Source organism: Callospermophilus lateralis, chromosome 6, assembly GCF_048772815.1.
Source record: "Callospermophilus lateralis isolate mCalLat2 chromosome 6, mCalLat2.hap1, whole genome shotgun sequence".
Lineage (NCBI taxonomy): Eukaryota > Metazoa > Chordata > Mammalia > Rodentia > Sciuridae > Callospermophilus > Callospermophilus lateralis.
In genome coordinates, this window is record NC_135310.1 from 55,174,054 (window position 1) to 55,187,368 (window position 13,315).

At 42.8% G+C, this 13,315-nt stretch overlaps 2 protein-coding genes across 2 annotated transcripts in view; one reads left to right on the forward strand and one right to left on the reverse strand.

Moving 5' to 3' along the window:
• Amd1 (adenosylmethionine decarboxylase 1) overlaps positions 1–13,315 on the reverse strand; it is a 530,556-nt gene that overhangs the window by 455,394 nt on the left and 61,847 nt on the right. The gene's annotated exons all lie outside the window — the stretch shown is intronic.
• Mettl24 (methyltransferase like 24) overlaps positions 1–13,315 on the forward strand; it is a 92,089-nt gene that overhangs the window by 26,270 nt on the left and 52,504 nt on the right. The window contains exon 2 of the mRNA XM_076859843.2: positions 9,674–9,772. Within this exon, the coding sequence (XP_076715958.2) occupies positions 9,674–9,772 (99 nt within the window). The remainder of the gene's footprint in view (positions 1–9,673; positions 9,773–13,315) is intronic.

Genomic DNA, 13,315 nt, shown 5'->3' on the forward strand with positions numbered 1-13,315 from the left:
CCTCTATGTCCTTTTTCTCCTCCCTCCCTCCCAGTGGCTTTTCTGTCCCTCCCCACCCTTAGCCACCTCATTTTCCTTTGGCTGTGACAGCTGCTCAGGATTCTGTATCTGCAGACCTTCCATCCCAAGAGTCTGATGTGTCAGGAACTGGTGACTATTTGGAGGAGTGTTAACTGATCGGGGTTTTCTTTTTCTTTTTTTCTTTTTTTTCTTTTTGGTACTGGGTATTGAACCCAGGAGTGCTTAACCACTGAGCCACATCTCCAGTCCTTTTTATATTTTAGAGACAGGGTCTCAAGAAGTTGTTTAGGGCCTCACTACGTTGCAGAGGCTGGCTTCATACTCAAGATCCTCCTGCCTCCACTTCCCGAGCCACTAGGATTTACAGGTATGCACCACCACATCCTGCCTGAGTTTTCTGACAGAAGTAATTCCATGAACATAGCAGATAGATACTGGTGCAGATAACATTAAGCTCCTAAGATTCTGGGCCCCAGAAAGGCCAGGTATTGTATATATTTTGAAGAGGTTGCGCATGCACATGGAGGGAGGGGTGTGTGTGTGTGTGTGTGTGTTGGTGGGGGAGGGATGACAGAGACAGACAAGTGGAGACAGAGAGTTGGAGAACCTTTAAAAATGTGGCTAATGCTTTTCTAAATTTCGATTTGTTTTTTTAGACAAACAGTCTTATGTAAACTTATTTTCATAAGACAAATGCTATTCTCCTCCTCTTTCCTGGTTGATGGGCCACCTCAGTGAAATCCCTGATTTGACGTTTGAGTCCCTACTATGTATGCAGACACCCCGTGAGCGTCTGCCTCATGAAAACAGATGAGAACCTCTGGCTTTCACTGGATCTACTTCAGGCATTTGTCTTCTCTTTTTACTGCCTATGAGAAAACCCCCAATACATGATCTCTTATTTTCTTAGCCATCCCTTGGAGGAGGGGTGGTTTCTATCTCACCCAGGTTTGAGCCATTATGACACACACAGAAAATGTGGTGAATTAAAGATGTCAGCTTCAGAACAAAAACCCTACTTTAATTGGCTTGGCCTCTCTTTTCGACTTATCAGTTAGGAAAACGTAGATAATAAATCTAGAGGTGAGTGCTTATTCCTCCTTGTCCTGTTTTTTTTTTTTTTTTTTTTTTTCCTTCTTCTTCTTCTTTCTTCTTAAAAGTTATCAGGGCCTGCTTGAATTATGGTGCATTTTTTCTTGTCAGAGTTGATTTGATTTCTGGCCCCCTCGCCTCCCAGCTTCCACTCTGGGTAATGATGCAGGGGTGGCAGATTGATGGGGAAGGCATTCAAAATGCTGCTGTGGACCTGGATTTCAGCATGCGTGCTGTCTGCCACCAGAGACATTTAGCAGACGGGCTTAGAGAGGTGGGATTGGGCTTCACAGGAGGGGCCTGGGGGAAGCCGTTCCCTGGGGGACAGGGCTGGCTCTGCCCTTTCTCACCTAGTCATTTTGGCCCATGTCCCATTTGCCACAGCATCCATGGATGCAGCTTTACTATTTGTTGTGTTTTGCTTTCAGTGTACGGATGTGGAATTCTTTGAGTGTTTCTCTTAATTTGAGAATCTTCTAGCCATTATTTCTTTAAATATTATTTTCTACCTTGCCTTCTTTCTCTTCCTCCTCTGGATGTCAATGCTGTGAACATTCAACTTCTTGGTATCATTGCAGAGGTCCCTGAGACTCTTTTTATTTATTTTTTCCTCTCAAATCATTTTTCTCCCTGTGGCTTAGTTAGATACTTTTTATTATTCTATTTCCAAATTCACTGACTCTTTCTTGTGCCAAATTCATTCTGCTGTTGATTCTGTCCACTGAGATTTTTATTCAGTTATTATATTTTTCTTTTCTGGTATAGGGGATTTTTTTTTCTTCTGGTGCTGGGGGTGGAACCCAGGAGTGCTTTACCACTTGCATCCCCAGTCTTGTTTTTTTTTTTTTAAATTTTGGAACAGGGTCTTGCCAAGTTGCCAGACTGTCCTCCAACTTGTAATCCGTCTGCCTTAACCTCCCAAGTTGCTGGGATTGCAGGAGTGTGCCATTGCGCCCAGATGGTTATTATATTTTTCATTTAAAATTTCCATATGACTCCTGTGTCTTTGTTGAGACTTTCAATGTGTCCATTAGCTTCAAGAGTATACACCTCTATTTCATGTAAAGAATTCTTATAATAGTTACATTTAAGTCTGCATCAAAAACTATCATCATCTGTGTCATGCCTTGATTGACATCTGTGATTGTCTTTGTCTCATACCAGTTGAGATTTTTCTGATTCTTCATATGCTTGGTAGTTTTGGAATGTTTCCTGAATATTTTAAACATTTTGTTAGGAGACTCTGATTTTTGTTTGAAGACTAGGGATGATAGTGATACATTTGTTTTTACTGATAATTGACCTGGTGGGGTTCAGGCATTGAGTGCTTGTGGGTTGTGATTTCTATCAATTCTGTTTCCAAAGCCTTTGCAGTGTGTTTCGGGTCTGTTCCTTTGCCTGTGTCTAGTGGCTAGTCTGGGACCTGGGCAGGGGTTTGTGTTAGCTCCGTTCTTTTTTTTTTTTTTTTGGGTGGGGGGGTGGGGCGGGTAGATATTTTCATTATTGTTCATTTGTTCTGTTTAGATATACATGACAGTAGAGTGTATACATGAAATATAACTTACGAGCTCATTCTTGTGGTTGTACATGATGTGGAGTTATACTGCTCATGTATTCATATAGGAATATAGCAAAATTATGTCCAATTCATTCTACAGCCTTTTCTATTCTCATCCTCCCTCCCCTCCCTTTACAATCCCCTTGGTCTAATTCAATGAACTTCTATTCTTTCTTCCCCCTCCCCTTATTGTGTGTTAGCACCACATACTAGAGAGAAAATTCAGCCTTTGGTTTTCTGGGATTGGCTTAATTCACTTAGGATGATCGTCTCCAGTTCCATCCATCTAATGGCTGAGTAATATTCCTTTGTGTATATATATACCACATTTTCTTTATCCGTTCATCTGTTGAAGGGCGCCTAGGTTGGTTCCATATTAGCTCAGTTCTTAAAGTCTGAAATACTGGCCAGGGTCAGATCTATGCATGTACAGTTCTAGGGGAAGCACAGCTCTTTATGAGTCACTTTGTGGGGTTACTTCCCTGAGCTCTTCTGCAATTGCCCCAGTATTATCAAGATCCCGGCAATCTCTGAACCTCTGGATAGATTTGGGCTTTTTAGGTGCCCCTGCTCTGCCCATGCTTTCCCACACACTTCCTGTACTTGTGGCTGAGCCCAAGGCTAAACTCTGAGAGGAGAGAGAGAAAGCAGGCTTTATGCCATCCTCTGGGATCACAGCCTCAGATGAGACAGGAAGATGGCTTTTCTTCAGAGCCCAGGGGTTGGGATGCAAGAATGGAGAAAAAGGAGGAAATGGGAACATTCCCCAGTTTCTCTGAACATTAGAAGCTGTATAACCGATGTGATTCTGCAATCTGTATGCGGGGTAAAAATGGGAGTTCATAACCCACTTGAATCAAATGTATGAAATATGATATGTCAAGAACTATGTAATGTTTTGAACAACTAATAATAAAAATTAAAAAAAAAAAAACAGAAGCTGCCTCCCACCCTGTCTCCCCCATTCTGAATTAAAGGGCTGCTCTGGGGCTTTCCGTATGGGCCTGTGCCTCTGCCCCTGCCAGGCCACCTTGAGTGGAGGTGGGAGGTGTACCAGAGGGAAAAATAATGGTGAACTCACTGCTGGCTCCAGGGTACTCAGAATTCTGGTCTTCTTCTCCAATCTGTCTCCTTATGTTTACTTTTCAGATTCCTCAAATAAGTGTTCCTTGCATTCCATCCAGGTTTTATTGCTGCATTCAGCAGGAGACATGGGGTAGAAGGGAGCTTGCACCTCTGACCCAGAACTGAAACTGAGGTTCTTTTTATTTTTATGAGATTTTTGACAAAGTACCTGAATTTTAAGCAACAACACAAAACTGACCCCTGCTCTTTTTGAAGCAGGGCTTTGTCTGAGGAAGTGGAGGGGAAGGCGTGAGCTGCACTCACTCCATCTTGTGCCTCCCCCTCCCCCAACAACTCCTGTGAGCACCCCCTTCTCTTTCTAAAGAGGAATAAACAATTTCCTGCAGTCATTGTTCCCTGCCCACTAACAGATGCTCTTAATTAGGACAAAATTGCAGCAAAATTACCAAGTAAATCTATTTTGCTGTTTTGGTTTGTTTCTTCCAGAAATCCCTGGCTTCCCCCAACATCCACCCAACCCACACTCAGCATCTTGTTTAATTCGGATCAAGAACTTACAACCTCATTCTTCTCCCTGGGCACAACCATAACACAGAGAATCCGTTGCTAGATATTTCTCTCACAGGAAAACGGCTGATCCTGAAAACTTTCAGAGCTTGATAACAGTGGCAAAGTCTATTTAGGAGTATTGACATTTTATCAAAATTATCCCAAACACTCTATCAATTCTCTACCACAATAAAGAAACTGGTCATTTAAATCACTTACACAATTTCATCTCCCCAGAGAACTATAGCATTGAAACACAAAAGGAATTAACCATTGGAAGCTTTCTTTCGGTTTATTCTATTGTTAATTTTTATATGCCCTCCCCCAAAAAGTGTAAAAAAAAAAAAAAAACTTTCATAAAAATTGCTTGTAAAGCTGGTGATGGCAGTATTCTTAGTTTGACAATTTCTTCACGGGCTGCATGAGATCATTCATGGGTGTAAAGGAACTGCCTGAGAAGAAGAATGCTGTTCTTCCAAATTTTGAGACAAAGACAGCTTTTACACAAGGCAGAGATGGCTCTCTTTTCTAGGTCATGATTAGGCCTGCTTTTTTCCCTTAAAATTTTTTTTTAATGCAACAAGTTTTGCTTGGGGCTATGGTTTTGAATTAATATGTGTAGGCTGGTAGGCAAAGAAGTACTTTTTTTTTTAAATTGCTTTCTTTTTTGTATGATCTATTAGGAGCAAAATCTTGGAATTCAGCTTCATGACTTGAGAGACTCAGTTTTTTTTCTTGTTGTTGTTTTTTTTTTTTTTTTTTTTTGAGAATCAATTTAATGCTGAGATCACAAATGATAAAAATACACAGAAATCTTCTGGTTGTTCTCATTGCAGTCTCTTTGAGTCAGATCCATTATCTCTATTCACTGAATGACTCAGTGGTCACCTTTTTATCCTTTGGGAAGTAGAATCTCAGATATCTGCAAGATAGCCACCATGACGTGAGTTGGTTGTATATAGAAACTTCTACTTCCTTAATCTCAATTTTTAGTTTATATTTTTTTCCCTATGTTACGAAGACTTTTACCTCACTAGAAAAAGTCAGCTAGCTTTGCAGTGCACAATCCCTAGAGAAAGTGCCAGATAAGATCTTGCAAAGCAAAAAGGGGGCTGCTTCCTTTCCTGGAAATCCAGGACTCTGCCTTCTCTGAGGAATTTGTGATAAGGGAGGGCTTTTTGTGTCAATGTCTGCTGTTTTGGGAGCAGGACTGGATTGAAAAAGAGTAGAGGAGCTCTTGTCCCTGCAAGGGCTCCGGAGCAAGCAGGTCCCTTCTCTATGGCAACTCACTGTAATACTCCATTTGACATATCAGTGCAGGCCTTCTGGGGACAGAAGGACAGACAAATCCAAAATAATGGTACCTCCAGCCACCTTCTGCTAAGATGCTGTTGTACTTGCATAAACAGGAAGTTTGATGGACATACAGGACTGAAAATCCATATTTCTACCTCCTGGGAGAGATGGGGTAGCATTGTTATGGCCACCTGATACTTGAAACACATGGATGATAGACATTTAGTAGACCCTGTATTTAGAAACTGTTTTGAGTTAAAATCATCATAATAAAAAATTTTTAAAGAAAAAGATGGGTTTTTGCCCTTTTGTGTTAAATCTGCCATTGGTGTTTGAAGATGCACAAAGAATTCTGTTTGTGAGAATTTCGAAAGGGCAAATGTTGATGTATATACTAAAAAATTAAGACAAATGATAATTGAAAGAGATGGTAAAAGCTAGTGGTTTCCATGGGGAAATAATCATGAATTGCTGTCAGACAGATTCCAACAAGAAGAGTGCTTTATGTGAAATGTTTTTTAAACAGCTCAACCAAAGCATCAAGCGAGAGCATCCATTTGTCCTATGTTTCTATTAGATCCCCATCTGAGACTCCTCAACTTATAGTATTCACTGGTCCAGCTGCTGTGTTTGGCTTCTTTGTGGTCAACACTCAGCTGGAGCCAAGAAATATCAGATACCAAAAAAGATAGTATTTGTGGATCCTTAAGGTAATTCTATTGTTTCACCATATTGATTCGTCAGATGGATTCAGAGTTATTGATCTGTGAATTTACTCTTGTGTGTTAGCCTTGTTAAATGCTGCTATTGTACTTAAGGCATCCCTTTAATTCTGCTAGAAAGAACCTTGATGTACTTTTGAGCTTCGAGGTAGTGAAGACTACTTCCCACGGTCTATATTTGTAAATTTTTTGGCATTTATTATAGAGTGATCCTCAGGTGCTCAATCTCTTTGTGCCCCCTATTGTACCTTATTGAGATTTCTGTCAGAGCCCCTGATCACTTCATTGCGTTTATTGGCTGACACAGCCATGTTCTATATTAAATTATAACACAGAGCCTGGCCTAAGGCACAAATTCCTGCTGAATGAATGAATGGCTCCTTGGTCAAATTTACCTCCTCTTTCCAAAGAAAGCTGCCCAGGAGATCTTCTATTTGCCTAACCAGGTCCGATCTCCACCCTGCTCCTCCACTGCATGAGCCTACCACAGCCTCCCTCTGGCCTGTGTTCCCTTTGGGTTTGGCCAGCAGAAGGCAGGAGGCAGGGGATTGGCAGGTGAGATAGACAGAGCACAGTCTGTATGGACTGGCTGTGTTCCTTGTGAAAGGTTCTTTCCCTGTTGTTCTCCCTAGGTCAGGTAAAGGCTCTCTGGGTTACCAGCCACAGGTATAGCATTATTCTTTCTTGGTTTCCTTAACCCTGCCCACCCCTTTGTAAGTAGTCTCTTTGTGAAATTCTCCCCAATTAGCCAGTTCACAGGTCTCCAGTACCCTGCTGGGACTCGGATATTTGCCCAACTCACCCAGATGAAAAAAGTTGGTTTCATCTAAGTATCACAGTCAATCTCCCTTGCATTATTTCAAATAAATGCTCTTTCCTAGGCCAGCCAACCTCCAAATTAGAATCAACTGGAGCAGGGGTCAGCAAACTACAGCTCGCAGGCCAAATCCAGTCTGCGGCCTGTTTTTATAAATGGAGCTTTATTGGAACACAGCCACGACCATTTGTTTACTTACTGTCTGTGGCTGCGTTTGAGCTATGACAGGGGATGAGGGGTTGCAACAGAATCCGTATGGCCTGCAAAGTTTAAAATATTTGCTATTTGACCCATGATAGAAAAAAAGTTTGTTGACCCCTGATTTAGAGAAAAACCAGACATGTGAACTCCATCATTTCCATCAAGAGGCTCCTGGGCCAGATGCTAGGGGCATTTGTGTGTGGCCCCATGACAGTGCGTGGGAGGCTTTTAGACCCCACTCTGACAGGCCTGTGGAACATTGTGTTGCGGTGACAACTGCTGTGGCCCGCTGGGTAGAATGTGACCAAGAAAAAATGAGGAGACATTTGTGTTTAAATGTATTTATAATTTGTGATTTCAGAAGTCTAGAGTTTCCTGAACAGAATGACTCTCCTGAATGTTTTTCAAATTTCCTTATTGAAATTCTTTTGTACATATCTGACTCCCCCCCCTGACTGGGGTGCCTTTTTTTAAGGGTCCAGGTTTTATTCAGACCTGTATTTACCAGTGCCTGGCACGAAATGGCTGATGCTCAATTAATATTGTTTGAGATTGGTAATCAACATCTAATTCAGAGAAGGAAAGAAGAACGAAGGGGCTGGAACACAAGATACCCTGCTAAGACATTAGCTCTTGCTCTCTCTGACCCCAGTCTCTGCCTCTTCAACCTTCAGAGGGCCAGAAAAGATAAAAGACAAGGCTCTCCTCCCAGTAAAGCTACCCCTTGGAACAGAGTGACTACATAATTTGTGGAGCCCAATGTAAAAGGAGAAAACGGAGCCTCTTGTTCAAAAATTATGAAGAATTTTAGGGCAGCATCAGCAGAGAGATAAACCAAGCATGGTGCTCCTGCACAGGGACCCGCCTGTGAGGTCAGTCCTGCCTGTGGATCCCTGAGGAAAAGGCAGCCTGCGGGAGGCCAGAGAGGCTCTTTGGATCTAGAGCATGGTGCTCAGCCATGACAAAGGGTGCACAGGCCGAGAGGTCACACAGATTGTGGGTTCTGGGACTCTGTGATGACATGGGTCTAATGCTGCCTAACCTGGGCAACACTATCATTTCCAGAATGTTTGCAAGTATCTTGGACCCTCACATGGAAGAGGATTTCTCTTCCCTGAGCCCAGACACCTGGCTTCACACTGATGAACTTGCTGTCTCCTCCCTGACTTCTTGTTTTCAATTTAACCTCAAGTCACCTACGCCACCCCCTTCATGGGCCACCAACCACATTTGTACTGACAGGCTGTGCAGATGTTTCTTTTTTGGGTACAGGCAGTTCCTGTCATAACACCCACCCAGAGGACAATGTGTATATGTGAGTGTTCCCCTTATCTTGTCCCCAGAACCCTCCCTTGGCCCTCCTCATCATAAAGGAGGTTTAAGTGGCCACTCTGCAGGAACCCCAGTGCCATGACCCCTGAAGATGTCCCTGACGCTGGACATCCATCCTGCCAGCTGCTGGAGCATCTCCTGACCCCACAACCCTGCCCTTCAGGTTGAACCCTCCCTTCCCTTAGAATCACAGTGAGCCTCCTGGAGGTCTCCAGGTGGTGACAACTACAGGTGAGGAGCTTCAGGCTCTGTCTAGCAAGAACATCATCACCGGTGTGTCCTATCGACTGGAGGAGTTCCCACTTTTGTGGGAACTAAACCACTGCCACCCACCCCTATCCTTCATCTACTTATCCTTGGTACAAAAGGGGGCCCTAGGGATCATCCCAAACTACCAATTGTGGGAGAGCACCTTGTATTCTTTGCTGAAAAGTGAGGGCCACGTCATAGTACTAGAAAGCCAAAATTCTGGTCCCCGTGGGGACAGCTCCTGGGTTCTCACCCCCGTGTGCATGAGCTCAGCCACTAGGTGGCGTCACCCCATCTCCCTGGGCTGAGGAAAATGACCAAGTGCCTGAGTGTTGGTTCCCCACAAAGATGAGATTCCAGCCTTAGGGTACTGCCAACACAAAAAACTAGCCCTAAGGGAGCTCTAAGCTTAGGTAGCCATTGTAGATTGGGGATTTTTTTCTTCCAAATGGGGATTGGCATCAGGTAATATAAAGTTGCAGTTAAGGGACAAGTGGAATCTGCTTTTTATCAGAAGCTCAGACAGTCCCCAGAGCTCTTGCAGTCTTCTGCTTACCTTTGGTACTGGGCTTTCTCAGGCTTCGTTTGTCTCCTTGTGACTGGTGTGGCCTTAATGGTAGCAGCTACAGATGACCCCCCTGCTGCCTCCGTGCACACGTGCTTGTTATGACAGCCTGATCGTATCTGGTACTCTTCCCCACCCCGCCAGCCTCCTCATTCCTTACACACTATGTTCTCTGTCTCTCACAGGGTCCCCGGTGGCATATAGAGCTCCAGCCTTGGGCAGGCCCTGCTCAGTCCCTGGATGAAGAAGCCTCGCGGTTCCTGCAATACATCAGCACCATCCAGGTTGTGTTTGAGGCTCAAATATTGATTGCCCCTTTGAAACCTAAGTTCCTGATGGGTAGGGAGGTTCTGAGTGACTCCTGATAGGGACTTGACAGGGACCTGATTTCTGAGGTGTTGCTGCTTAAATTTATCCACTCTCGGAGGAAGATGAGGTGCCTTCCATTTGCTCGGGCGTCTTCTTTCCTCCAGGAGTCTCATCAACCTGAAATGTTCTAATGATTCATCCCAAAGTGTTTTAAAGATCCACTTTAGAAAATTGCTTTGGAAAACCATTTGAAGTGACAGATTCGTCCCTGTGAGTAGGCAGTCATGTGTGTCACAAAACAACACCGTCATCTGGAGGCTGGAGCTCCGGTTTGCCTTTGGAAGTATTTGCCTTTTCACTTCTCTGCCACAGATGCTTGGCGGCCAGGGATGCAGTAGGCAAGACAGCAGAGGAGTCTTTGAGGCAGAAGGATGAGAAGTTAATGAATCCAAAGTCTCCCTCTCCTCGGAGCACTTTAAATCATTACTGAGCAACAGCCTTTATTAGTGACTTAACACACAGTGGCAGCTCCGGCCTAGCTCCAGGCTGAGTCAGTGCCCCGAGCAGGCGAAAAGACTGTCCATTAAGGAGAGTCTATGGCTCTTGACACGTTAATCAGGAGGTTTCCATTCTCAAGTTGCCTGATCCTGGGAAAAAAAGGCAGATATAAGAGGAGATCTAGGCCCAAGAGACACTTAGCCCTGAACTATGAAGTGCTAGTAAATTAAGAACCCTGACTGCCAGGGAGCTGAGCACAGGCCCACTCGGGGGACTTCCTGAGGGTCTGGAGGTGGCTGGGCCTGGGGATCCTGGATTCTTTTTCTTTCCTTCATCCCACTGGCTCTTGGCACATTTCCCCTCCTCCTGAACCTCATCATCAGTAAAGCCTTTTTTTTTTCATCCGTGGGAAGCAATATATTTCTTGGTCTTTGAGATGCTGGTTTAGGGATAAAATAAAGTCCTGTTTCTCATAGGATGCAGTCAGACAATCATAGAGATTTTAATACCTGTCACCCAAACATGGAATTAGAAGCTTGTGGAATTAATTGTGGATGATGGAATGATGAATTAGTCCCCGTGCTTTACATAATTTCATCGTATTTTGCTGCTGCAAGTTAATTGGGTGGACTTATGCAGACTTAATTAAAATACTGAAATTTTAATTTTACACTTTGGCTTTACATGAAAGATAGGAAGCTAGACTTCTTAATGATGACTTTAAAAGGCTCTTAAAGGCCTCAGAGGAAAAAGGAGAGGTGTTAAGTTTATAAATTGAATTTGAGAACGATGGACTTCACCCTCCAAAATTAATTTACTGAGTGTAAGACTCCAAATTCCCTTTTTAAGGCATCTTAACTAACTTATACAAGGCGTATTTACTTAGAAGATGATCTTGAGTCATGCCATGGTCATTTCAGATTCCTCTCATGAGCCATGGCCTGAAAGAAGAAAAATTCTGGGGAAGAAAAAAAAAGACAAGAAAAAAAAAAAAAAGACAAGGGAAAAAAAAAAAAAAAGCAGCAATGTCCTCTGATGTGATGTAGTCTGATGCTGGAACCCTGGGCAATTTCCTTTTCCTTTGATTTTCGGGCTTGAAAAAAAATAGAGATTGGATTAAATTGGTTCTAATGTCTCTCCCAGTTCTGTGATCTTGTGCAGAGATCTTGTGTCCTGTGCAGAGAAAATAGGATTATTATGAAGCAAGGGTCTCTGAATACTTGCAACATGTTAGGAACTGCATTAGGCCCTGCGAATATAATCTCTGCCCTCAAGGAGCTAATAAATGAATTCTGAAGGCAGATAAATGAGTGCATAGTTATTATTCAGTTCGATGAGTGCAATAAGAAAGACTAGTCTGCTGACATTGTAAGAAAGAGCTAGATCTTCTCCACCCACATGCACTCTGGTTCCCACATGCACTTTGGCTGGTTCTAGGATCCCGATTAATATAGGAGCTGATGAATAAGAGAAAAGCATAAAAGTTTTATTAAATTTACATGTACATGGGGATCTTCATAAGAGAAGATCCCCCCCAAATGACCAAAGATGATGCTTTTTTCTTTAAGACAAAGAACAATAAACTTGTGAAGGAATGACAGGATAAATGGATATCTGGAATAGGGCAGTAGATTCCCAAGATTCTTCCAAAAGAGGTAGTGATGGTAGATGCAAAAGTTGGTGGAAGATAGGGATTACCTTAAATAGTTTGTTTGTTCCGTTACATTGCAGTCCCAATTACTAGCCTCTGGTGATCAAGACTCTTTTCTGGCCGTGGTATGGAAAAGACATCTTTCCCCAAAGAATCTTTATATCTTGCTGCATGTAGGAAAAGCAGTCCAAATGCTCCTTGCTGAAGTTACAGTTACTCAAATGATTTCAGCTTGGAGTAATCAATATACCAGCTGGGCATATTTTGAAATAGCATGTCCTGAACTTATTCAAAGTTCACTAGAAGGATTTTTATCCTCTAGAAAGAATAAGATAAGATTCTAGACCACACACTGGTTTTATAATCAAGAGCCATTTTATCCAGGCAAAGTACTGTGCTCTGATGCACTTCTAGGTTACTAAGAGGCCAGGAGGTGGGAGCCATCAGAAATAACAGTAAATGGTTCTTTATCTGAATCTTTTGCTAACCATTGCTCCCTCCACTTCCCTATGTAATGCAGAGCTTTGTGACTGGTTTTGTGACTTATGCCTCATTTAGAGCTCATTTTGACAAAGAAATTCTGCAAAACTGGCAGAATATTAGAGTCACTGTTACTGAAAAAAATTCAGTTAGCAGTAGTGAGTCATAATGGGCTAGGAAAAAAAAGTCTCTGAAAATACTTAAAGTGAATTCCACCCCCATTCTCTTATGCTGCTTTTCAAAATTAAGAAAGAAAATTAATTCCCTCAAATCTGTGTTCAAACTTCTAGAGTGAGGACTGGCATTTGATGTGTTCATTGTTGATTTGACTTATCCATGCATCAATGCAGCAGGTATTTGAGCACCTGCTCCTGGCCAGCAGTGTGCTAGGCTCTGGAATATTAAATACCACCCCCCGACACACACATACTGGTAAACAGCTAGCATGCAAGAGAGGTATGACAACAGGAGGGTGGACAGATGAATGAAGAAGCCTTCCTAGGCCAAGGGAACTTGGGAATAGAGACACAGGGCACACAGGACAGCATAGTATTAGATAGCCATAGACATGATCCTGGGCCTGTACTGTGTACTGTAGTGACCTTGGTTCCTTTCTTCCTTCCTTCCTTGGTACTAGTGATTGAACCCAGGAGTACTTAACCACCGAGCCACATCTCCAGCCATTTTTTATTTTTAATTTGAGACAGGGTCTTGCTAAGTTGCTTAGGGCCTTGCTAAGTTGCTGAGGCTAGCTTTGAACTTGCAACCCTCCTGTCTTAATCTCCAGAGCCTCAATGTTTCATTTTTTTAATGAAACACCAAAGGATGTGGTATTTGTGTAAGGTGTAAAACATCGAGTTCAGTCCAATTATATATATATATATATATA